The sequence below is a fragment of the Mytilus californianus genome, unplaced genomic scaffold (genome assembly GCF_021869535.1).
Source record: "Mytilus californianus isolate M0D057914Y unplaced genomic scaffold, xbMytCali1.0.p SCAF_4, whole genome shotgun sequence".
NCBI lineage: Eukaryota > Metazoa > Mollusca > Bivalvia > Mytilida > Mytilidae > Mytilus > Mytilus californianus.
The window spans coordinates 115,853,602-115,881,539 of record NW_026262690.1 but is presented as its reverse complement, the minus strand read 5'-3'; the positions used below and the strand labels follow the sequence as shown (position 1 = coordinate 115,881,539).

Below are 27,938 nucleotides of genomic sequence, written 5' to 3'. Positions count from 1 at the left end.
GAAGTTCACATGAATACGGATTCAGGTCGAATTATTCACTTGCAAGTGAATAATTCATCATCAATGTTTCTTAGCTTATTTTGACAAAATTGAACCATACTGGCGGCTAAAAGCGATATATTATTTCATTATTTCACTTTCATTAATGATTGAACAAAAAAAAATCATATATTAGATTTTTTATATATCTCGTAGCTAGTGCCCCTTTAAAAGAAGATCTACAATTGTTTATGAAATATTTTTGTGATCTTTTTCAATATTGGAAATACAGGAAGAAGATGATGATGATGGTGATGATGAAGATTTACAAAGAAAGGTAGCTCTTCAGCAGCAGTTACTGGAATCACAGAATCAACAGACGTCAGAATTGGAAATGATGGAGCGAGTTCGCCATCAACAACAGCTTATAGAGGCTGAAAGATCACAAAAACAAATGATGGAACAACAACAGGTAAGTCAGGGCAATAACAGGGTGAGATATTCACCTGGCAGAAATACAAATATTTAATCAACATCATGTCAGTCAGGGCAATAACAGGGTGAGATGTTCACCTGGCAGAACTCAAAAATGAATAATGGAACAACAGGTCAGTCAGGGCTATAACAAGGTGATATGTCCACCTGTAAGAATACAAAAACAAATGATGGAACAAGAAAAGGTTATTAAGGGCAATAACAGGATGAAGTGTTCACCTGGCAGAAAAACGAAAATCAAAGAATACAGGATATTGGATGAAAGTCAGTAAGACAGAAAACTAACCACACAAGCAGATAAACCATAATGAAAGTTTAAGAATCAAGTTATTTATAAGAATTAAGAAATTAGATACTGTGGATTCATTTATTTTTGTTGATACCAATTTTCCTCGTTTGAGGACACCATATTTTTTGGTTGATATTTGATTTCATGGATTTGCCAGTGAGAGTCAGCATACAAATCCATAGAAAATTTGAAACTTCGTTGAACATTTTGAATTTATTGTTAAGCTATATCCATGAAATCCTCGAAAACTGATATCACGAATAATAATGAATCCACTGTACTACATTTGTATTTGTTTTTTTGGTATTTTATATAATTATATATTCATTAGTATGATTGAAGCAATATTTTCATATACTGACAGATATCAGTATTTTCTAGTTACTTCAACAACAGCAGGCTGCAATTAATCAAGTAGAGACTGAAAGGAGAATGAAAGAAGCAGAGTTACTAAGAACACAACAGATTGCAATGATGGAGGCTCAGAAAGAGGAACAGAAAAGAATACAGGAAGAGCAAATGAGACAGCAGCAAGGTCCACCAGGTAGGTTCAAAGAGGGAAACAAAAAAGACAAAAGGGAAAAATGAATGAGACAATAGCAACCTCCAACAGGTAGGTTCAAAGAGGGAAACAAAAAAGACAAAAGGGAAAAATGAATGAGACAATAGCAATTCCAATAGGTAGGTTCCAAAAGGGAAACATAAAGCAAGCAGGAAGAAAAAATAAACAAGAACAGGCTTCACTAGGTAACAAACAATAACAAAAAGCAGGGACTGGTCATCATGGTCATAATTGACTAAATTCTGAGTTTAAAGCAGAAATTTTCACTTGATGATTGAAAAAGAGGACTACCTGCCTCATCTTTAGACTTCTTAACTGGTACATAATAAAAAGATTATTTTATATTGCTTGATTTTTAATACATTTTTACCATACTCGTAAAATAAAAATTTGTAGTCTGCAAATTTTTCTTAGATTTCACTGTTCATCAAAACATCATTAAAATTGAGAATGGAAATGGGGAATGTGTCAAAGAGACAATAACCCGACCATAGAACAGACAACATCATTAAACTGTTTAGTACCCAACAACATGCATGTTTACCGTTCATTTGATATTTTCCATTATTTTTTAACAATGAATTGAAGACCCAATAAAATTAGGGAAAATGAAAATTTTATTTTAACATTTGTATTTTCAGTCCCCAGGCCACCACCAGTTGGGCCTCCAGCTTCAGGACCACCCCAGCAACCGCCACCTAGTTTAATGGCACAGCCTATTAGACCTTCAGTATCGAACACTGGGCAACAACCATTAATGCAATCTGTAGGAGGACCTCCACCTTTAATGCAGTCTGGGGGAGGTCCCCCACCGCTAATGCAGTCGGGGGGAGGTCCCCCACCATTGATGCAGTCAGGACAAGACCCTACATCAATTCCGTCTTTAATGCAGACAACACCTGGTCCTCCTATTCCATCTTTGATGCAGTCTGGAATGTCTTCTATGCCTCCACATATGCAGACCAGTTCAGGACCACCTTCTGGTCCCCCATTCATGCCACCTGGTGGTGGACCATCAGCAATTCCTCCATTAATGCCCCAAGCTCCTCACCCACAGATGTCAGATGGTCCACCTAGACCACCTATGCAACAGCCAGTCGGTGGTCAAAGGGGTCCACCTCCTGTTACAATGTCACAGCCACAGAGACCACAGGGTCCACCACCAAATCAGTTTCCCCCACAGATGGGACCACAAGGTGTAGGTCCTCCACCAAGACCACAAAATATGCCACCAAGACCACAGCCGCCACCACAGATGGGTCAAGGACAGCAAGGGCCACCAATGATTAGACCACCACAAGGACCACCTCAGTCATTAATGGGTGGACCACCAGGCTCAGGTCCAGGTGGAAGGCCTCCTGGACCTCCTGGTCCACCAACATCTGTTCAAATGAATCGTCCTCCAGGACCACCAACATCTGTTGCAATGAGTCGTCCCCCAGGACCACCAACAACTGTTTCAATGAGTCGTCCGCCAGGACCACCAGGTCAGCCAATGGAGAAACTACCCCCTCCAAAGGTAAGTTTAGGGTCTTTTTTATATGCTACTAAAAATAAAATATATGATTTTTACTAAAAACATCTGGTTGAGCAGACTTCTAAAAAACATGAAACAAACATTCACATTATAGATTTTACAGACACTACCAGATCAGTTTGAATTATTGATATGGATTTCCTGAAAATGTACAGGTGTTGCTGAGTGAAAAAAAATGGTTGATCATGTCTTGGTACTATCAATCTCTGAAACTGTTCATCAAGTCCTTTTCATACGACCGCAAAAAATTTTGTTGGTATGACGTTGGCGTCGTTGTCGTCCGGCGTCGTCGTCGTCTGAAGACACATTGGTTTTCGCACTCTAACTTTAGTTTAAGTGAATGGATCTCAATGAAATTTTACCATAAGGTTCAATATCACAAAAGGAAGGTTGGGATTGATTTTGGGGGTTATGGTACCAACAGTTAAGGAATTAGGGGCCAAAAGGCGCCAAAAATAAGCATTTTTTGTAACTTCCAGACATAACTTGTGTGTTAGTGTATGGATCTCTCTGACATTGTACCACAAGGTTCCATATCACAAAGGGAATGCTTGGATTGATTTTGGGGGTAATTGCCTCAAAATTTTAGGAATTAGGGGCTAAAAAAGGGGCAAAAACAAGCATTTTTCTAGTTTCATGACAATAACTTGTGTGTAAGTCTATTGATCTTTCTGAAATTGTACTACAAGGTTCCATATCACAAAGGGAAAGCTGGAATTGAGGTTGGGGGTAATTGCCCAAAATGTTTAGGAATAAGGGGCCAAAAAGGGGCCAAAAATAAGCATTTTTCTAGTTTCCAGACAATAACTTGTGTTCAAGTGTATGGATCTTTCTGAAATTGTACTACAAGGTTCCATACCACAAAAGGAAGGTTGGGATTGATTTTGGGGGTTATGGTACCAACAGTTAAGGAATTATGGGCCAAAAAGGGGCCAAAAATAAGCATTTTTGTAGTTTCCAGACATAACTTGTGTGTTAGTTTATGGATCTCTCTGACATTGTACCACAAGGTTCCATATCACAAAGGGAATGCTTGGATTGATTTTGGGGGTAATTGCCTCAAAATTTTAGGAATTAGGGGCTAAAAAAGGGGCAAAAACAAGCATTTTTCTAGTTTCATGACAATAACTTGTGTGTAAGTCTATGGATCTTTCTGAAATTGTACTACAAGGTTCCATACCACAAAAGGAAGGTTGGGATTGATTTTGGGGGTTATGGTACCAACAGTTAAGGAATTAGGGGCCAAAAGGGGCCAAAAATAAGCATTTTTTTGTAACTTCCAGACATAACTTGTGTGTTAGTGTAGTCTTAGACCACATTCATTCTGTGTCAGAAACCTATGCTGTGTCAAATATTTAATCACAATCCAAATTCAGTTCTGTATCAAGCTTGAATGTTGTGTCCATACTTTCCCCAACTGTTCAGGGTTCGACCTCTGCGGTCGTATCAAGCTGCGCCCAGGGGAGCATTTTATTAAATGTTATAAAGATAACAGGGTTTTCCACAGAAATAATAGGTTCAAAATCTAGAACACTTCTACACAAATTCTCAAATTTTGACATTGTTTCTCATGACAAAATGAAGGTCAAGATTGTTATCACTTTTGCTGATCAGGAGTTATAGCCCTTATTTGCTTTTACAAGAACACTAATTTATGTAAGAAAAACCAGGTTTGCTGTCATTTGACAACCTCCTGTAATTTGTTTTTACTGACAAAACAGAAATTCTTTTTTATCGATTTTCATTTTGCTGTTCAGGAGTTATGGTCCTTGAATGATTAAACAATGGGGCTATATGTTGTTTCTATGTGTTAACTTAAGAACTGTTCAACCAAACTTGGCCAAATTTTTATATTGTTTCTAGATATTTAAATTTCAAAGGAAAGCACTTTATTACAATTCTTCACCATCACAAGGACTGACAGGTTTTCAACAATGAGACTAAAAACAAGGTTTTTTTAGCTATTCAGAATGCAAAATCCAGAAAATCTTTAATTCTTTGTCTGGTACATCATGTAGATCAGAGTAGAAGTTTAAGTGCAAGCTTTTTTCATTGTAACCATCAATATTCTTGACATTGAAACAATTAGGAAATACTGTTTATGCATTTCAGTTTGAACCACCAGAAGAAGAGAAACAAAAAGAAGTTAAATTACCACAAGCTTTGGAGAAGATCTTAGCTTTCAAAGACGCCAGAGCTCAGGAAGTGGGTGTGTCACCAGAAGAATTAGAGGAAATGAATAAACCTAAAGGTAAGTGTAATCTTAAAAGCTTTTTGATATGGGGAACTGAGTATGTTTGAAAGAGTTATGGTTATTGATATTGGGAACTGAGTATGTTTGAAAGAGTTATGGTTATTGATATGGAGAACTGAGTATGTCTGAAAAAGTTATGGTTATTGATATGGAGAACTGAGTACTGTAGATACTCGCCTAATAGTCGATCCTACTATAAGTCGGGGCCCTTTTCAGCTCCAAATTCTAAGGATTTAGTCTTGACCCTCGTATAAGTCGGACAAAATTTGGGCATTTTTTTTTCAGCTGACAGTAACTGAACGCCGGTAAAACCAATGCAAATCCAGGAATAATATTCATTTCTGCATTAATGTTTGTTTGGTTTGAATTTAGTTGATGCTCATCATGATAATTTATATTGCTGTTAATAATAAAGATGTATTCATTTCTCTTGTTTTGTTCACTGTTCAAATGTTAGATTAGCCATGTGTTGTTTACATAATGCATCAATGATTTTGTAGGGTATGACTAATAACCTATTGTTTGAGAAAAGCGAATATAAACCAATATGAACCTGAAAAATTTAAAGTCAATCAACACTTGATGAAAATATTTTTCACAGCATACATAACTTGGTGTTAAATGAGCATGTACACTTCATAATTCTTATTATATTGTGATAATTAAAGGATTAAAAAAATTAAGAGAAGCTAATCAATATATTAAAATAACTAACTCCAACTCATTAGTGTCATCTGTTTACCTATCACTGATAGTTTTCACACCTTTAGTAAATACAACTCTTTGTCTCTTAATTGGGGTTATCAATGGATTATATTGGCTTGTCAATCAATTTTGTAATTTTTGTTTACCTGAGACACTTTAATGAATAATATTTTGATTTTGGGAATGAATCTTAAAATTATTTTTTGATTATTATATGATTTATAAGCATTGAATTGATATCATGATATCACAATAATGACACAATAACTCCGCTGAAAACATCCTTTCACATATTTGGTACATTGTTATCTCCTTTTCATTTTTGGTTCTTGGCTCTTCTTTTGGGTTTATAGGAAAATCATGTGACCATGAAAATCAATACACAAACCGGAAACAATAGAATTTCAACACGAATTTGCAGAAAATGTTTACCAAGGAACAAATAAAACACAAAGACAGTATTGTAGTCATTTATTTTCAACAAAAACTTTTTATTTATTGATTTATGTAGGTTTGGCAATCAAAAACGTAGTTTTGACCAGGAAATTCACTCCTGACCACTTTTCTCAAGCTTGGATTTTTCCTCTGGTCGCTAGATCTCGTCTATTAGTCGGTCCCCCTCTCTGGATTATGAATTTTACTCCCAATTTTCCGACTAATAAGCGAGTAGGAACGGTATGTCTGAAAGAGTTATGGTTATTGATATGGGGAACTGAGTATGTTTGAAAGAGTTATGGTTATTGATATGGAGAACTGAGTATGTCTGAAAGAGTTATGGTTATTGATATGGAGAACTGAGTATGTTTGAAAGAGTTATGGTTATTGATATGGGGAACTGAGTATGTCTGAAAGAGTTATGGTTATTGATATGGGGAACTGAGTATGTCTGAAAGAGTTATGGTTATTGATATGGGGAACTGAGTATGTTTGAAAGAGTTATGGTTATTGATATGGGGAACTGAGTATGTTTGAAAGAGTTATGGTTTTTGATATGGGGAACTGAGTATGTTTGAAAGAGTTATGGTTTTTGATATGGGGAACTGAGTATGTTTGAAAGAGTTATGGTTATTGATATGGGGAACTGAGTATGTTTGAAAGAGTTATGGTTATTGATATGGAGAACTGAGGATGTTTGAAAGAGTTATGGTTATTGATATGGAGAACTGAGTATGTTTGAAAGAGTTATGGTTTTTGATATGGGGAACTGAGTATGTTTGAAAGAGTTATGGTTTTTGATATGGGGAACTGAGTATGTCTGAAAGAGTTATGGTTATTGATATGGGGAACTGAGTATGTCTGAAAGAGTTATGGTTATTGATATGGAGAACTGAGTATGTTTGAAAGAGTTATGGTTATTGATATGGAGAACTGAGTATGTTTGAAAGAGATATGGGGAACTGAGTATGTTTGAAAGAGTTATGGTTATTGATATGGGGAACTGAGTATGTTTGAAAGAGTTATGGTTATTGATATGGGGAACTGAGTATGTTTGAAAGAGTTATAGTTTTTGATATGGAGAACTGAGTATGTTTGAAAGAGTTATGGTTATTGATATGGGGAACTGAGTATGTTTGAAAGAGTTATGGTTATTGATATGGGGAACTGAGTATGTTTGAAAGAGTTATGGTTTTTGATATGGGGAACTGAGTATGTTTGAAAGAGTTATGGTTATTGATATGGGGAACTGAGTATGTCTGAAGGAGTTATGGTTATTGATATGGGGAACTGAGTATGTCTGAAAGAGTTATGGTTATTGATATGGGGAACTGAGTATGTCTGAAAGAGTTATGGTTATTGATATTGGGAACTGAGTATGTCTGAAAGAGTTATGGTTATTGATAAGGGGAACTGAGTATGTGATAAAGAGTTATGGTTATTGATATGGAGAACTGAGTATGTTTGAAAGAGTTATGGTTATTGATATGGAGAACTGAGTATGTTTGAAAGAGTTATAGTTATTGATATTGGGAACTGAGTATGTTTGAAAGAGTTATGGTTATTGATATGGGGAACTGAGTATGTTTGAAAGAGTTATGGTTATTGATATGGGGAACTGAGTATGTTTGAAGGAGTTATGGTTTTTGATATGGGGAACTGAGTATGTTTGAAAGAGTTATGGTTATTGATATGGGGAACTGAGTATGTCTGAAAGAGTTATGGTTATTGATATGGGGAACTGAGTATGTTTGAAAGAGTTATGGTTATTGATATTGAGAACTGAGTATGTCTGAAAGAGTTATGGTTATTGATATGGAGAACTGAGTATGTTTGAAAGAGTTATGGTTATTGATATGGGGAACTGAGTATGTTTGGGTTATTGATATGGGTAACTGAGTATGTTTGAAAGAGTTATGGTTATTGATATCGGGAACTGAGTATGTTTGAAAGAGTTATGGTTATTGATATTGGGAACTGAGTATGTTTGAAAGAATTATGGTTTTTGATATGGGGAACTGAGTATGTCTGAAAGAGTTATGGTTATTGAAATGGGGAACTGAGTATGTCTGAAAGAGTTATGGTTATTGATATGGAGAACTGAGGATGTCTGAAAGAGTTATGGTTATTGATATGGAGAACTGAGTATGTTTGAAAGAGTTATGGTTATTGATATGGGGAACTGAGTATGTTTGAAGGAGTTATGGTTATTGATATGGGGAACTGAGTATGTCTGAAGGAGTTATGGTTATTGATATGGGGAACTGAGTATGTCTGAAAGAGTTATGGTTATTGATATGGGGAACTGAGTATGTTTGAAAGAGTTATGGTTATTGATATGGAGAACTGAGTATGTTTGAAAGAGTTATGGTTATTGATATTGGGAACTGAGTATGTTTGAAAGAGTTATGGTTATTGATATGGAGAACTGAGTATGTCTGAAAGAGTTATGGTTATTGATATGGGGAACTTAGTATGTTTGAAAGAGTTATGGTTATTGATATTGGGAACTGAGTATGTTTGAAAGAGTTATGGTTATTGATATGGAGAACTGAGTATGTTTGAAAGAGTTATGGTTATTGATATGGGGAACTGAGTATGTTTGAAAGAGTTATGGTTATTGATATGGGGAACTGAGTATGTTTGAAAGAGTTATGGTTATTGATATGGGGAACTGAGTATGTCTGAAAGAGTTATGGTTATTGATATGGGGAACTGAGTATGTTTGAAAGAGTTATGGTTATTGATATGGGGAACTGAGTATGTCTGAAAGAGTTATGGTTATTGATATGGGGAACTGAGTATGTTTGAAAGAGTTCAGATCAATATTAAGGTTATTTGATCACTGTGGATTCATTTAATTTTGTGGATACCAATTTTGTGGATTGAGAAAAAATTTATTTTTGTGGTTTTGTCAAAGTTTACATACAAGCATATAGAATATGTATATGTTGAACATTTAAATATGCTTGGTTTACCGTAACCCATGAATTCCATGAAAATTGGTATCCCACAAATTATAATGAATCCACAGTAAAATCAGTTTAAGGAAGTTCTCTACTCTTGTTTTTGACTTTTTGTCAGATATTCGGAATCCTCTAGTTTAATCCATGTAGTGCCAATGCAAATTTTGCCCACTAACCCCTACTTTTCTTTTCACAGTTTTATTGCATATAATTTATAAAGCCATTTTTGAAAATCTTATAAAATTCTTGTTATTTTTTCATAGTTTTTGAAAGGAAAAAGGTGCCATGTTAAATGTATGAAAAATCTAGAGAGAATCATTTCCTGCCGAATTTTCAATTGACTATATCTCAAAAACAAACACATGGACCTATCACTTTTTTCTGCTTTTTAAGTTTCTTTGCATATATACTATCAATTTATAATAGTCTTTTAAAAAGCTTGATATTTTAAAACAAAGGAGCGAACATCCTTAAGATCTACAATTTTTATGCCCCTGCTATAGGCGACATGAGCATTTAGTGTTACCCTTGACCATCTGTCATTCAGTCTTTCCGTCCTGTCTTTCAAACCTTCTATCTTTCTGTCCCTCTGTCTGTCCCATTTTCGTTTGTTTGAAGCTTCAGTTGGGGCATTCATGTCGTCAGACACATTCTTCTTTTATAGATCCTGAAATAGTGTATGACCCTATGTTGATGGATGGGTGAATGTCTTACATGCTGCAAGCAATCTTTCAAGCATATTAAAAATGGGAACATTTCAGTGTTCTATTAATACCAACCTTGCTTTGTACCAAACTGACATACTGTGCTAGATTTAAGTGGTGTCTCACAAGGCATCAGCCTGTAAGAATGCATGCCACCCACCAAGACACATATCATCAATCTGACATGAATATTCTTTGCTCTCACTTATTTGCTGCTTGCTAAGTGTAAAAGAAGCAAATAATTATTTTAAGGTTTTCAGTGAAACCCACAACTTCCTGTATTTGTGACAAGTACTGTACATCACCATTATAGTATTACCCTAATTGATCAGGGTCTCCTAAATATCAGAATGTGACACTTTACTCAAGAGTTTACAACACCTTGCTTTATTTATGCTATACATCATCATTCACTTTTATGTTGTGGCATCCCACATTTTTCATGTGATGTCAAAATTAACTAACGCTTGTTATGCTGACAAATATGAATAAAAAGAGATATCGAGAATATATCATTTTGGCAGCAACCTATTCACACAAATAACCAAAAGACACCTACTGTATAGAATCTATATTTTGTTGAAGGTGTTAAACCTCTTTGTAGGAAATTATGGAATCAAACAAGGAAAGTACAGTGTAAATATATCATAAACTTAATTGAAATTCACAATATCAGCTTATCAATCTCTGTCTCATGAAAATAAAAAGTATTTCCCTAAGATAGCAAATATGTTTTGAAATAAAATTTAGAATTATTAATAAATATAAAATGATAAAAATGCATGAGTCATTAATCCAAATAAGATTAAAGATGTAATAGACTGAACTACATACATTATTTTTTTGTTACAGTAAAGGAAGAAACAGAAGAAATAGATGAAGATATAGGATATGAAACATATGATATTGATGAAGAGACTGACAAACCTGATGCAAGTAAAGAGGTAAGTTAAACAGTCCTCTCCCTTGCCATCTGGGAATCTTTTTTACCCATCATGCCATAGACGAATTTTAATTTAGTGCACTTTCCCTTATTTCTATGCTCAATGATTATGTTCTTATGTCAGAGTAAGAACCAATTGTTCAATGAACTCATTCACCCTGATTTACCTTGAGTCAACCTATGTAACTCATTCATGAAAATAAAAATCTTCCGATTGGTCTAAAGTTCAGTTTTTAGTAGACATGTAGTATTAATTCCTTTATTTTATGTAGTCAAAGAATAGAAGGAAGAAAAAGAAGAAGAAGAAGTCCAAAAAGAACAGACTGATGCAGCAACAGCTGCCACCCAAACCTAAGGAGACAACTACGGAGGAAACTGTTAATGTAGAGTAAGTTTACTGTTAATAAACAAAAAGTAAAAGGGAGGATGTTAATTTAGAGTAAGTTTAGCGTTAATTTAGAGTTAATTTACTGTTAATTTAGAGTGTTTTAATGTTAAGCAACAAGTGAATGGTAATTGTATTTGCAGAATAAGTTTACTGTTAATAAGCAACAAGTGAACTGTTAATGACAGTAAGTTTACTGTTAATAAACAACAAGTGAATTGGAAATGTAAATGAAGAGTAAGTTAACTGTAAATAGGCATCAAGTTAAAAGGAAAGTGTTAATTTTAAGGAGGGAGTCCAGAATGACCATGATGACATGTATACATAGTTTTGAATTTCAAACAGTCTATTCTAGCTTCCATATTTGTGTTTATAATGGAACAACACTGATTTTGATATTTATGGGTTACCCTGGACTGTCAGTCCTTCCGTCCTTTGTCTTTTCGTCCGTCTGTCCCTTTTTTTATTTGTTTGAAGCTTGAGCAGGGGCATGCGTGTCCTCAGACACATTCTTCTTTTATCTTTAAATGTTTAGAGATTTACAAATGCACTGAAATGACAATAGACAAAGTCTGGAATGTAGCTTGTTTTGTTCATTTGTTCTGTGGTGTGTTATGTGATTGTTTTTGTTGTTTTTTTTGTAATTTTTATATATAATCTTGTAGTTTTGTATATTCATGATAATGCATTTTTTCAGATATGTACAGGAACAGTTAGAGCTGGATCCTTCTGATCCTAATTATTACACATTTGCCAAAATATTTGAAGCTTTTAAGGTAGGTAATATTGCCAGTTTTCAAAATACATTGTGTTCCCTTTAAGTATCATAAAGAACTTTTTTATTACATTGTCTTTTGTTTTTTGAAGTGCAGTTTATTTATTCTGTTTATTATTTTCAGTTAGTTACTTATAAGTAAGTGTCTGGTTTTTTGGGGTTCAACAGACCAATTCAGAATTTGTGTTGCATTATGGGAACTCCACTGTTTTGGATGTTCTGATTAGCCCAGATGTATTCATAAGGAAAGATCGTGACAGAAGTTGAATTTTTGAATTTGACCAAACTTTTGAAATGTCATAATCTTGTACAGTATGAATTCATCTATATTTCCCCTTATATTAACTAGCCCTTGCCAAAAAATACAATTGGGCAGTTGTATGCATCTCTACAACAAGCTCACCTACTATCAAAATCAATTTTCAGGAGTACACATTTGATTGCTCTGATGATGTGAAAACAATTAATGTAAAAATCCAATCTGTGGCACCCATGAGAATGTTACAGTATGAAGATATCATTTATAGCTTTCAATAGATCTTTTTATTGTCATACATGTTGCTGTTTGAGCTCACTGTGCTTGTTAAACAACAATTTGAAGATACATGATATGTTTAATTTTACCAATAAACAAAGGACATGAATACAAAATTTCATTAACCCCATTTTGTAGATCTCAGAAGCAGAAAAGCCAAAAGAAAAAGTTTTAGAAGAAAAGAAAGAAGCAGAGAAGAAACCAGAAGAGGTCAAACCCAGAGGAATGTTCGAAGAGGAGGATGATGAAGATGAGAAAATGGAAACCGATGTAAGAGGGAAATAAACAAGAAAATTATTTGGGAATCATCATATCATATATATATAGATGTTTTGCATTAGAAAAGATACATAGTATGCTTACCTTGAGTTTGTGAGGTTGTAGGTTTTACCTCTAACTGTGTCAAAGCAAAGGCTTTAAAATTAGTATTTTCTGCTTAGCACTCTACATTAAGGAGCAATAGTGCAAAGGCTGGTAGCCATCAAATCAGAATATGTATTGATATCATATTAACAAATTATTGTCCTGAATATGTATGTAAAAATTTTCTGTTGGACATTGAGTAGCAATCATGTAATCAAATCTTTTATTCGTTTGTCAGAATGCTTGTAGTATTATTATAGAAAATCAAGGAGAATGGCCTCAACCAATTTGCCCAATTATAATTAAAAGTAAAATAAAATTTGGTGAAAAATCAAGCCCAGATACCAACCAAATATTTTTTCAAAATCTTTAAAAAGTCAGATTTCACTATCATACCTTTTTAATGTAGCAAAAAAAGGGACATTGCAAGTCCTTCTTGAGTGAAAAGAAGCTGGAATAATCTGTATAGTTATCTCTGTTCAATCTATTAGCATGCCGAAAGGTCAAATTTTGCAAGTCACCATAAATTATTTAAACTTGACCTTAATGCTAAAATACAACAATAAACATTTTAAATATAGGAAAACAAAGAAGATCATCCAAAAATGTCAAAGAAAAAGTTAAAGAAGATGACAAGATTGTCTGTGGCCCAGTTAAAGCAACTTGTTGGTAGACCTGACGTAGTAGAAATGCATGACGTTACAGCACAGGATCCTCGATTGTTGGTATGTCTGAAGGCCACAAGGAACACAGTACCTGTACCAAGACATTGGTGTTTTAAAAGGAAATATTTACAAGGAAAACGTGGTATTGAAAAGCCACCATTTGAACTTCCAGATTTTATCAAAGCTACAGGAATCATGGAGATGAGAGAAGCTTTACAAGAAAAGGTAAATTGATAGCAATAAAATCTAGTACTTATACATCATAGATCCCTTTATTTACTGTTTACTAGGAAATGGTATTGAAAGATTGATATATTATGTTTTTCGGCAATACAGATTCTTATTGTGAGTTATTGGTCTATTATTAAATAGGATCTATGGTTGTCTTTGTTGATTCCATTCACAACTTGTCTAAACTCTTCACAATTTAAGATAATGTGGATTAATTTACTTTCGTTGGTACCAATTTTTGCGGATTAAGGAAAAATTGAATTTTCTTGGAAATTTGATTTCTTAGTTTTACAAAAGTCTGCATACAAGCCTACAAAAAATGTGTACTTAGGGCTGTTCCATCAAAACATACATGGTACCTAGGGAAGGCACTTTGAAAACAGAGTGACCACCCATAGAAGCGATTTTAGAGTCCTACATAATTTTACACCCGTTCAACACAATATTTTGCACCCACCCATAGTGGCAAATATAAATTGGTGGTTCACCTTTACCAAAGAAATCCAGGAAGATTGGTATCACATGAATATAAGGAATTCACAGTATGCTATTTAGTGTGGATAGTACTTGTCCATGGTTGAAGATAATATATGTCTACTTTTCGTACACTTTGGCTGTTACAGGTCAAGTTTAATTGACTTTTGTGTGTGTGTGTGGTATTTATGTTTTGCATACATAGTTCTGTAAATTCTACAGAAATATTTGGTAGAGTTCAAAAACAGAAATGCTCAATCCATGTTACCTTGTTGAAACTCTGAAATGAAAGGTAAACAAAATTTAATGAATTGCCAAAGCTTTTAATGCCCCTACTGCAAGGTGATGGGGGCATTAAGGTTTACCCTTCTCCATACATACCTCTGTCCTGAAATTGGTTTCTGTTCTCTAGCCTTAGTTTGCCTCAACCAAATAATAAGAAACTTATACACAATGCTTATTATCACCAAACACAGATCAAAATTGAATTTGGGTGTCGTCACTTTCACTGTTCTCATGTTATGTCCCTTTTATTGACTCGTGCGTATTTACAAGCAAGGGCACGTGTTTCTCATGGACACATTCTTCTTTTATTTAATTCCAGCATTTATGGAGGTTCCCAAAAGGTGGCTTGTAAAGCTTGAATAAATTTTGTAATCCTATAATTATTTCCTAATAATTATTTTCAGGAAGACCAGAAAACATTAAAATCTAAGATGAGAGAAAAGATCCGACCAAAAATGGGAAAAATTGATATTGATTATCAAAAATTACACGATGCTTTCTTCAGGTGGCAGACCAAACCTAAAATGACAATACATGGAGATTTATATTACGAGGTGAATATTAAAAGAATATTAGTGATAATAACAATGAGTATAAAGCCAGACATGCCTTTTGTCTTCATAAAACTAATCAGTGGCACTTGAAACAAAACAGTTGAGATGTGTATATAAAAATTGTACTTTTAATATTCCTTAATTTTATTGTGAAATGTTTCTTTTTTATTTGTTTAATTATCAATTAAAGCGTATTTATCATTTTGAGATACTTACTGTATCACAAGTAATAATTTTATAATGATATTTTACCTCTTTTTTACTTAGAACATGTAGCCAATAAAGTCAATTTTGGACCATAAAAAAAAATAAGGTTGAAAATTTTCAAATACTATACTGTTATGCCCATTCTAATGCAACTGAAAAAAAAAACACACTGCTTTATACATTTTGAAATCAGTCACATGACATCTGCACTTTTCCTTGAACATTCCTTATATTCTGCAAATGGCAGCACAAATTTATTGATAAGAAAGAGTAGTCCATGATTTAATAGACATATAACTATTTATTGTTTTTTCCATTAGCTGCTGATTACAAACAAAATGTTTACTACAAATACAGAATACCCTGTTATCCTTTGAATGGAAAAGACCCTAATTGAAATGTAGTTTCATAAACAATTACTGGGCAGTTAATGTTATAATAGCTTTTGAAAATATGCTATTTCATATTCTTTAGGGGAAAGAGTTTGAAACTCGATTAAAAGAAAAGAAACCTGGAAATTTATCAGATGAATTAAGAACAGCATTAGGAATGCCTATTGGACATGTGAGTAAAAGTATCAGTTAGTATAACCTACATGACTGTGGCAAAGGTTGAAATATATATTTAAGGGTGGGATGCTTGGGAAGGAATGGTACTATACAAATAAAGTTTGATGCATGATGATTTCTAAGATAAAGTTTCGAGAAATAAAGGAAGTGATCAATGAGAATTTCATGTATTGTGGGATAATTAAAACTTTTTGACCCTGTTTCCTCCCCCCCAAAAAAGAAAAGAATTGGTAAAAACATCAAAAATCAAAAATACAAGGCAAACAAACAAATAAAATACATTTATTTGTGAAACAGAAACAAATTGTGTAACACTGTTGATAGATCTTGTATTGACATTCATAATAAAAAAAAGTATCTATTTTAGAAATACCTTGTTTATGTAAATTTTGTATTTTTAATATCAGGAGTAAAAATCCACAATCTACTGATGTTTAACAACTATTTTATAATAAATTATTTCAGAATTCTGAGAAGTTTCCACCTCCATGGTTGATAGCTATGCAGAGATATGGTCCTCCACCATCTTATCCTAACCTAAAAATTCCTGGTCTTACTGCAGCTATTCCAGAAGTAAGTAAAATTCACAGTCTTACTTCAACAATACCAGAACGAAGTAAAATTCCTGGTATAACTTTTTGTTTTCAGTTTCATGATGTCTGATTGAACAATTGAATTTCTGCAGTGCAGAAAAGGAAATCTTGGACAAGGTAATGGGAAACTGGAACATTATGCCTCTTTTGCAAATATTGTAAAGAAGACTTCCATTCAGCAAGATGGTCAATGTTCCTCACTTGCTCATCGACTTTAAATCTTAGTTGTCTTAAATAAAGGAAATAATTTATTTGTGATTATGCCTAGTTGTTACTGTGATTATGGTAAAACTTTTATGAATAATTATTACAGAATTCTAATACTTTTTTACTGATTGCACCAAAAGGGGTTGGCATCTATGGTCTTCCTGCACCAATACTAGAAGTTATAGTTCCTGTCTTACTGTAAAAATATCAGAAGCAAGTAGAATTACACTTTATCTGCAATTCTATATGAAGACCCACCAAGGGTGATGGCAAGAACTTTCATTCCTAATAATATTTTTAGAAAATTTAGTAGAAAAAAATGCCTGACAAATCTGAGAGGGGCCTATCAGGAGAAATTACTTTTTGTTACATACATTAAGATTGGCCTTTGGAAAGAAATGGCCCTCCTGAAACAGCCTTGTGTAAGAAATTATTGTTTGTTTTATACATTGGATTTTTTTTAAGAGAGCAGACCTCTCTTGAGAGTGGGATTACTGTTCACACTTAAGAGATATGTTCATTTATATTATCAGTGTAAGGATTTCAGTTTAAAACTTATTTATTTTATAGGGGTGTTCATTTGGTTACCATGCTGGCGGCTGGGGTAAACCCCCTGTAGATGAGAATGGTAAACCTTTATATGGTGATGTATTCGGTACACAAAGTGCTGACTTCCAGGTAATTATAAGTGTGTAATTAAACATTTACAATGTACACTTGGAGCTTAAACCAGTTTAGGCATTTGAAATACAAACAGATTTACTCACAAAAGGTAACATAAATACAGAAAAAAAACACAAGAAATTGAAACAAACTTGTCGACAAGTAAGTGAATATACTATATGCATGCATACTGTAAACTATATAATCTATGTTATGTAGTGAACTTTCCTTTGAGTATGTAATATCATTATAGAAGTGACTCATATTTTTTGAAAACTGGTGTCTGCCACGTTGGTTCACCTTTTAATGAGAAGTGGCAGATATTTCATTCATATACAAAACTGTTAAATTTCATGGCCTAAACTTCTATCTCTTTTGCTCCTTAAAATTTCTAGATACCTTTCATATAATAGTTGATTTAGTTTATTCATGGGAGATAAAAATAAAATTGGAACATTTTTTGCAGGCTCCTGTTAAAGAAGAAGAAATTGATAAATCATTATGGGGTGAGCTTGAAGAAGAATCTTCATCGGAGGAGGAATCATCGGAGGAAGAGGAGGAACTTCCTGATGAAACTGGCTTAATAACTCCTGGTCCAGAAGGGTATGTTTGGTAGTTAGGTCCTATCATACATTGAAAATTTAAAGAGAAGAAGGTTTTATTGATTGTTTGATTATTATGAATGGGATAAGTGAAAGAAACTGGACTTTGCACGAGACACTCAGACACAAAAAATTGCTTATAATTTGACATAGTTTAAAAAAAATTGACAAAAGGAAGCTAAACATTTTGCCAGCCTTTCATACATATCTGTTTAAGAATCGCTAGATGTGCTCGTAATATTAAGATTTTTAATGAATTCTTAAGTCCCATAACTCTAGGAGAGAAAAACGACAGCCAGAAATCATCAAAGAGGAGATTAACTTATATAAATTAGGTTGTGATATCCTTGATAAATTCCATGCATTTGGTGTAACAATTAAAAAAAAGAAGACAAAAAAAATAGTATATAAAGAACATATATTCTAAGCTATAATTATTATTGTACATATATTTTCAGATTAGTAACACCAAGTGGAATAACTTCAGTACCTTTAGGTGTAGAAACACCAGATATGATAGAACTGAGAAAGAAAAGAATAGAAGATGCTATGGACCAGGGAGGAGAAACACCTGCTTTGTATACTATACTGCCAGAGAAAAAACAACAAGTCGGTGCAGCCATGATGGGATCTAGTCATATATATGACATGACGGGGGTGAGTTGCACACGTCAGATTTATGTAAAACTGGTTATGAGAGCATCATTAGTTGTTTGTTCTACTGTGTTGTTTGCAAGAGCTGCAGTAAAATGATATAAGTTTTTCATGAGTTAGCCCTTCCTCTGATTTTATTTGACAGTATCTGTGACAAAGACGGTCTTGAGCTTTGTACATGAAAATATGGATGCTTTAAATGATTTGAATCATATTCAAAACTATCATGAATATCAAAAAATGAAAACATTGAATTACCATATAGAATTAACTTGAAAAAACAATACACATATTAAAGCAGTTATTTTGTGATTTTGTGTACCACAAATGAAATAAACTGTTTACTATGATATTTTAGGTCCAACCTGGGGCAAAGAAAACAGACAAGGTCTCCACAGAGGGTATAGAAGTGGCCTTGAACCCTGAAGAATTAGACCTTGACACAGCAGCCATGCAAGCTAAGTATGATGAGACAATGAGAGAACAACAGTCTCAATTAGCGAAAGAAGATCTCAGTGATATGGTAGCAGAACATGCCGCTAAACAAAAGGTAATTATACCCCACACAATGAGGGGGGGATTTTTTTGTCTGATCCTCCTCAAATTTAGAAAAATTTGAAATGTGGGACCATTTTTTGTAAGGGAACTTGTAAAAATATCCCATATTGATTTTTATTGCAGATATAGCACCTTCATTTTTATCAGATCCTTGAAAAATTCGGATGATGGTGTTCACTCACCAAAACCTGATAGGAGTTTGATAATCAGAAAAATCTGATATGTGGGACCATTTATTCAGAAAGGGGATTTGTAAAAATAAATTACTATTCATTCTTATTGGTTGATTATGGCCTTCATTTTTCAAGGCACTACCTTCATATTTTATTTAAAATTTCTTTTCAAAACCTTGCTTGAGTTTAATCTTTGCAAAAAATCCCAAAATTGGGAATGTAAATATGATAACAGGTCTGCCCTGTAAACATTTTAAATATTTTGTTATAAGGTCATATTATTGAAATAAAGTATCTGGTTCTTAGGGCACTTTTGTTTCAGTAAAAAAAATACAATTGAAAACCAGGTAATTTTTATACGACCGCAAAAAAAAAATTGTGGTCGTATATTGGTATGACGTTGGCGTCGTCGTCGTCCGAAGACACATTAGTTTTCCCACTCTAACTTTAGTTTAAGTGAATGGATCTCAATGAAATTTTAGCATAAGGTTCAATACCACAAAAGGAAGTTGGGATTGATTTTGGGGGTTATGGTACCAACAGTTAAGGAATTAGGGGCCAAAAATAAGCATTTTTGTAACTTCCAGACATAACTTGTGTGTAAGTTTATGGATCTCTCTGACATTGTACCACAAGGTTTCATATCACAAAGGGAATGCTGGGATTGATTTTGGGGGTAATTGCCTCCAAATTTTAGGAATTAGGGGCCAAAAAGGGGCAAAAAACAAGCATTTTTCTAGTTTCATGACAATAACTTGTGTGTAAGTGTATGGATCTCTCTGACATTGTATCACAAGGTTTCAAATCACAAAGGGAATGCTGAGATTGATTTTGGGGGTAATTGCCTCCAAATTTTAGGAATTAGGGGACAAAAGGGGCAAAAAACACTGATGTTTCTAGTTTCATGACAATAACTTGTTTGTAAGTGTATGGATCTTTATGAAATTGTACTACAAGGTTCCATATCACAAAGGGAAAGCTGGAATTGAGTTTGGGGGTAATTGCCCAAAAAGTTTAGGAAAAAGGGGCCAAAAATAAGCATTTTTCTATTTTCCAGACAATAACTTGTGTTCAAGTGTATGGATCTCTCTGAAATTGTACTGCAAGGTACCATACCACAAAGGGAAGGCTGGAATTGATTTTGGGGGTAATTCCCTCAAAATTTTAGTAATTAGGGGCCACAAAAGGGCAAAAAAACAAGCATTACTAGTTTCAGGACAATAACTTGTGTGTAAGTGTATGGATCTTTATGAAATTGTACTGCAAGGTTCCATATCACAAAGGGAAAGCTGGGTTTGAGTTTGGGGTTAATTGCCCTAAACGTTTAGGAATTTGGGACCAAAAAGGGGCCAAAAAACAAGCATTTTTCTAGTTTCCAGACAATAACTTGTGTTCAAGTGTATGGATCTCTCTGATATTGTACTGCAAGGTACCATACCACAAAGGGAAAGCTGGGATTGAGTTTGGGGGTGATGAATCATAAGGGGGTTCAAAAAATTTGGGGGGGGATTTTTTTTTCCTTTTTTTTCTTTAAAATTTTCCATTTTAAATTGGTTATTTCTGATTTATATATAAAAGCAAATAATAATGATATGGTTTGAATAGGTAAATTAAAAAATTTTAAGTTCTTAGACCACTTTTATTCTGTGTGAGAAACCTATGCTGTGTCAAATATTTAATTACAATCCAAATTCAGTGCTGTATCAAGCTTGAATGTTGTGTCCATACTTGCCCCAACTGTTCAGGGTTCGACCTCTGCAGTCGTATCAAGCTGCGCCCCAGCGGAGCATTTTATTTAATGTGTCTTAATCTACACACGTCTATTACAATGATAATGATTCATAGAAGTTTTACAGCTTTTTATCAAATCAAGGCTATATTTTTTTTTCTAAAAAAGCTTTGCATTTTAAAATTTCTGATAATTTCCATCACATAGTGCAAAATTGAATGTAACAGAATAATAATTGATATTAATAAAAATATATAGTCATATAGTTTTATTAAATTTTTTCTTGTTTCAGAAACGAAAGAAACAGCAAGACAGTGGAAAATCGTCCAAAAAATACAAAGAATTCAAATTTTAAAGACAATATTTCTATATGTAATTTGTTGGACTATGAATCATGTCATATTTTTTCATATTTTATGTCGTCATAATTAAATCATGTATATATCGTATTTGTTTGTAGATATTTTCTATTTTCATAGAAAACATGATTTTCATTTTAAATTGATTTCAATGATCACCTGACATAAACATGGAAACTAAAGCCAGCCCGGCCCCACTATCCATATTCTTTTGTTCATCTAAGTAGGGCTGGCTTTACTCTGGCTGCATACAGATACAAGTAGACACAATAATAATGCTTGTGAAAGAATTATGAAACATAGGGCTTCTGAAAGGTATAATTGGTTGCAATAATTCATTTTACAAATATCATGGCAGCTTGACACATTTTTTTTATGCCCCTGCCGTAGTGGAGGGGGCATAAAGTTTAACCCTTGTCCGTCTGTATACGTACGTACGTACATCCTGAAATTGGTTTCCGTTCTCTAACTTTAGTTTGCCTCAACCAAATGTTATGACTCTTATACACAATGCTTATTACCCCAGAACTCAGATCAAGTTTGAATTTTTGTGGCATCACTTTTGCCTTTCTAGAGATAAGCCCCTTTACAAATGGAAAAAATTGCTGAATTTTTCGTTTTCGTTCTCTAACTGAAGTTTGCAGCAACCAAATGGTATGAAACCTATACACAATGCTTATTACCACAAAACTCAGATCAAGTACGAATTTGGGTAGCGTCACTTTTACTGTTCTTGAGTTATGTCCCTTTATAATGTTATATGCAAGCGGGGGCATCATCTGTGTCCCATGGACACATTCCCAATTTATTTACATTAGATTTAAAGAAACAAAGGGATTCAGGTTAAAACATCTTACTGTGCTTATTTGAAAGGCTTTTCCCTTTCATAATACTAATTGAATATGGACAAAATATACTTCCAAGTTGCAGTTTGAATTCATCTCCACAAACTGATAAGACATAAGACAAAGCTTTATTTAAAGTCTGCATATACAAGACAATTACAAACATAAGCTGGGGAGAGCTTTTAAAACTCTCAAAATAAAAACAATCAAACAATACATGCAGTATCAACAAAATTAGACTTTGAAAGCAATACATAAAACACAAAAGTTCTATCAAGCAACTTAAACACACATATTGAAGCATGGACTTATGGGGTAAAAACACAAAAGCAAAAGTAAACAGCTGTAAAGGGGTTTGCAACATGAAAAAAGCACATACAGATTAGTTAAAAACTAAAAATTAACAAAATATAGAGAGAAAAAAACCTAATAAGTTAACAAAACTTTGTTATGCTGAAAACAAAGCATAAAACTAAAAACATGAAGATTTAAAAAAGTTGTGATCAACAGGTTAATTTTTGGTATGAAGCAAGTGAGGTATAATAAAAAATATTCTTATCATCCAATTTCAGTGATTGACCTTCTTTTTCTTTTGAAAGATTAAATTAGTTATGAGGAACACTGGTTTACTAGAGCAATTATGGACTTGGATATGAAAACTTCCTTGATAATTTCATAAGTAATTTTTTTCTATACATTGTTTCAAATGTCAAAGAGACAACAAGCCAAAAACAGCAAAAAAAAAGTCATAAATGGGAACCGATCGAACATTACCATCAAGAAAAGACAATTAACAATGGGAAAAGAAAAGTTGTCCCACTTTTAGTACAAAGATTATTGTGAGAAGTTCTAAGAATAATATCCAATGCTAGCAGGGACAACAGTTGCATTTAGTATTTAGAGTCGAAGTTAAGTAAGATAAAATTTGATGGTATTTATGAACAAAATTGGTTATTTAGAAACAATACTTTTTCATCCAAATATCTTACTAACCAAATTAAGGAGGGTTAGCCATGCATGGCTAAACATACTGAAATATTAGTAAAAGTAACCTGAACCTTAGCCATGTGTGCATCCCTCAGTGGGCCCAAAAAACAAATGATGTCCAAAGAATTTTTAGAACACAAGAATTGATAATTGGCTTTGTCAGTTGTCACAGTATTTGAGCATAAATATGAGTTCCTTAATAATGGTAGTAAAAACTGGTAGAAGTTACCAAGGAGCCAATCAAAAACCATTACCAAAAGACAAAAAAGACAAACACATAAACAATAGTCATCATAAGTCGAAGAAATATGAACAGTTCACAATAAATTCAATGTACACAGAAGATTGATTGAGGGACACAGATAACTATCACAAGCTATATATATATATATATCTTTACTACTAAAATAACCTGGTCGAATTTGTTAGTTGACATGACGTAAAAACAACGAATCAAAGAATTCAACTCTATATATAACTAATATAGGACAAAAGTGTTGATAAAAAAGTATACCGTTCCAAGCCTTTTTGTCCGCATAATTAATATTACCAATAATTAACAAGTTCCAGGTCGAATCCGATACCGATACCAATAGTATATATCACCCGTTACCTCTTAACTAACCTGTATGTTCTGCCTCTGTTGGGGGCACCACCAAACGGTGTATTTGGGATTTGCTATATACACCGCTCATAATCACACCTGAACTTCGTCATTATACAGGAATTGACACACTAAATTCACTCATTGTCACATGTAGTTTCAGGTTGTAGGGAGAAAACAAAGACGGGTTTAAACAGAAAGATTATGAAAGCAGAGAAAACTGTGCACCTTATCATCAGCATGAATTTATCAGATGACAATACGAATACTAAAAAACCCAGGCTAAAAATAAGGCGTAGATACTTTAATTCAGTCACTTACCTGCGATGTCACGGGTGTGTTCTAGTATATATAAAGAAAGAGAGTGCGACAATTAATTCATCATTCTAACTGTAAAAAAAGTCCACGAAGGACTGAAACTGCTCAGTATGATTCATCACCAGGTTCTGTTTATAGCAAGTTACCTAATTTGATGGGCTAAGATGAAATTTAAAAAAAAAGGCAGGACAGGAGTTTTGAGTAAAAAAAAAGGCAGGATGAGCAACTTTGCAAAAAATAAAAGGCAGGATGACAATTTATGTAAAAAAAGTCAGGATAAACTAATAAAAAAAGGCAGGACCGAATAGAGTGAAAAATAAAAAGGCAGGACAGAGATTACAACTAATAAAAAATGCAGGAAAAATTTTTTTTGGCTGTTATTGTGAAAAATTTAGGAGTTAGATTAAAAGGGTAAATATTTGTTTTCTTCATTTTTTCCATTTTTTGCTGTTATTTTAAAAACTACAGGAGCTAAGCTAAAAGTGAAAAACTGAAGAAAAAAAAATGATCAGCATGACATCAAGATCTATCTACTCTAAAATTTCACAACCTTTTTCGGAGATATTGGCCCTGAAATGTTGATTTTTCTGTTTTTGCAGTTGTGGCTGCTATCTAAATAACTTTAGGGGTGCTTACTGCTAGGTTAAAGATGGAAAATGCGAAAATTATCAGGAACACAATATGTGTAGATAAAAGTCCTAATTAGTAAACTGGCAATTTTTTTCACAAACTTTTTAAGGGTCAGTAATTAATTTTGTCATCTCATGGTCAGTTAATTGATGTATTTTATGTAATCAAGAAATTATGTATTCTGTAACCCCATCCAGAGCCTCATTCAAGAATGATCTTTACAGATCCGGAAAATGTTTCCGTTTTCGGTAAGAGTAGTATCTATCAGTTGTCGTCTTCCGGGTGGAGGATGGCAGATGCAGCAAAATATCAGAAATTAGCCAGCGAATACGCTAAGGTTTGATCCATATTAAATTAATTCGAGAGAGATAAACAAACAAGATAACCAATCCAAAATTATTCAATGTTATCTCGGACAATAGTTTCATTTTCTCAAACCATCCGTAAATTGCAACGCCCCCTTTTCAGTGTTAGTGTTTTAGACTGTCACTGTCCGATGTTTACTAAGGTTAAGAGTTTGTTGTTATTCTGACTGGGAGTTGGTTCTGTTGATGAATTTTATTTGCTTCTCATTTTATCATCGAAAATTATTCTGCTGTAATTGTAAACAGTTATCTCATGCTGCTTTAGGATTCATATATACATGCCAGGCAGCAGGTTTGGGAAGATCTTCATTCATGGGTATTATGACGTCTATTATACACTAAATTGGAAAAATCAATTTACAGTGATAGAAAATTCCATTTTGTAATTCATCATATATTGCTTAATGAATCCTACAGCAGCACAAGATAAAAGCCAATATCCTCAACAACCAATTTAAATCAGTCTTCACAGAGGAGGATACTAACACGAGGTGAATCCGGGTCCGTTCGCCCAAAAACATGTTCATGCCCATTCACGTTCGCCCCCTTTCACTTTCGCACCCTACACATTCGCACCTAAAGTCTGTTGGCACCCTACAGGTTCGCTCCCTTTTTATTGGTTTTGTGTTTAAAAATTTTGTAATTGAGAATTGAGTTTTGGTAGGTGTATTACTGTAAAGACACAGCTGATTGCCACAATTCATGAAGTGGCAAGTGGACTATCAGATGGCCAACAAATTGATGCAATATTATTAGACTTTGCCAAAGCCTTTGATAAGGTGCCACACAAGAGACTTCTCCATAAGCTCCAATTCTACGGAGTCAGTGACTTTACTCTCAAATGAGTGGAGAGCTTCCTGAACAGTAGGAAACAACATTTCCTAGTGGGAGGGAACAATGTCAGATGAAGCAGAGGTAGTTTCTGGTGTACCACAGGGTACAGTAATGGAACCCCTGCTCTTTCTCGTCTTCATAAACGACCTCCCAGAATCTGTTAACTCTAGCGTGAAACTTTTTGCTGATGACTGCCTGTTGTATCGTCCTATTTGATCCACTAGCGATTCCACCAAGCTGCAAGACGACCTTAATAAACTAGAAAAATGGGAAAACGATTGGCAAATGGCATTCCACCCACATAAATGTACCACCATCCATATCAGCAAGAAATGCAAACCCTCCATATGCAATTACCATCTGCATGGCCACACCCTTGAAAGCGTCCCAGGAGGGAAATACCTTGGCTTATACATCAGCAAGGACCTGTCTTGGCGTGAACACATTAACCAGACCACAGCAAAAGCCTCCAGATCTGTTGGATTCCTGTGTAGGAACCTCAGGAGTTGTCCTCGGGAAGTAAAAAGTCAAGCCTACACAGCTTTAGTGAGGCCTGTCTTCAAGTATGCCAGTGCTGTCTGGGATCCTTACCAGCATCAGCAAATCCAACAACTCGAAAATGTACAACGCCGGGCTGCCAGATTTGGAATGGGGGACTTCTTCTCGAGGGAACTTGGTTGCGTAACCAAAATGACTCAAAAACTAGGTTGGGAACCACTGGAACACAGAAGAGCCAGGAACAGAGTTATCATGTTCTACAAAATAATAAATCATGTCGTAGAAGTTCCTGTTCACCACCTGATCAACCACCATAACACCAGAACCCCTGGTTCGGCGTCTAATAACAGCAGACAGATAAGGGCCAAACTGGATTGTTTCAAGTACTCATTCATTCCTGCCACCATCATATCCTGGAACAACATACCTCCAGACATCCGAGCTTCTCCGTCTGTGGAACATTTTCGACACGCTATCCAAGATGTCATAATAATATACTTTTTTTATTGATTATGGGGAGACACTGAGGTAGTAAGAACTTGGGAGATTTGAAAGGTAGAAAAAAGGTTTATTTTTGTGTACCTACTGTTACATTTTGTAAAATGTTGTATAACTCTTAGATGGTAAATTTGATTTATATTGTGTCTGATTTTTATGTCAAATATGTTTGTGGGCTTGTTATTTTGAATATAAATGAAGAAAAGGTGTTGTTTATTTGGGTTAGAAATTCATATTTACATTACAGTTGAAGGCACAGTTTCCTGTTTTAAAGAAGGCATATATAGACGAACAAACAGCATGTAGTGAAGTAAAGGTATGTTAAACAATATTGTATTTTAATTCAAACCAGTACATAGTTTATACATGTATTCATTTAAGTAAGTGATCATATTGATGGTAACTGCATTGTGCAGGTTTTTTTTTGTGTTTGTATATATGTACACATATACACATAAATGTATATAAATGGTATCTGATAGGCAAAAGGATTTATGCACAAATGATATTCGGGTTAACGCTACCACTTTTTTAACTGTACCAAGTCCGGCTGATTGGATCATTGTTTTTTTTTGTTGCTTTTGTTTGTTTTTGTATGTCAGAGGGTGCTGATGTTTGATGTGGTCTGTTATACTGTCCAGTATTTTTAGCAATTCCTGTTAAAACCCTTTTTGTGCCCCCATTGCAGCGGAGGGGCCATTAATTGTTACCATTGTCCATGTACGTCCCTATGTATAATCGTACTACATTGTACCCGAAATTGGTTTCAGTTCTCTAACTTTAGTTCGCCTCAACAAAATGTTATAAAATTTATACATGTTATACACAATGCATATTACCACAAAACTCAGATCAAGAACAAATTTGGGTGGCGTCACTTTTACTGTTCTTGAGTTATGTCCATTTATA

The 27,938-nt window shown here is 34.1% G+C and overlaps 2 protein-coding genes and 1 long non-coding RNA gene across 3 annotated transcripts in view; all 3 read left to right on the top strand.

Moving 5' to 3' along the window:
* Positions 1–245: 245 nt before the first annotated feature.
* LOC127739179 (splicing factor 3B subunit 2-like) lies at positions 246–21,540 on the top strand. Its single transcript, XM_052250789.1, has 17 exons — positions 246–451; positions 1,145–1,307; positions 1,967–2,844; positions 4,975–5,113; positions 10,779–10,870; positions 11,142–11,257; positions 11,952–12,030; positions 12,703–12,834; positions 13,509–13,817; positions 14,987–15,136; positions 15,818–15,907; positions 16,378–16,485; positions 17,283–17,390; positions 17,842–17,978; positions 18,436–18,634; positions 18,990–19,181; positions 21,384–21,540. Exons 1-17 carry the CDS (start codon positions 374–376, stop codon positions 21,444–21,446), a joined length of 3,033 nt encoding a protein of 1,010 aa, XP_052106749.1. The 5' UTR covers positions 246–373; the 3' UTR covers positions 21,447–21,540.
* LOC127739217 (uncharacterized) lies at positions 20,259–20,922 on the top strand. The gene is made up of 2 exons (XR_008000319.1): positions 20,259–20,319; positions 20,630–20,922. It is a non-coding gene; the product is annotated as an uncharacterized LOC127739217 (long non-coding RNA).
* A 3,570-nt stretch (positions 21,541–25,110) lies between the features above and the next one.
* The window catches only part of LOC127739177 (protein phosphatase 1 regulatory subunit 21-like), a 31,642-nt gene continuing 28,814 nt past the window's right edge, over positions 25,111–27,938 (top strand). The window contains exons 1-2 of the mRNA XM_052250783.1: positions 25,111–25,171; positions 27,277–27,345. Coding sequence (XP_052106743.1) covers positions 25,124–25,171; positions 27,277–27,345 — 117 coding nt within the window. The 5' untranslated portion in view covers positions 25,111–25,123. The remainder of the gene's footprint in view (positions 25,172–27,276; positions 27,346–27,938) is intronic.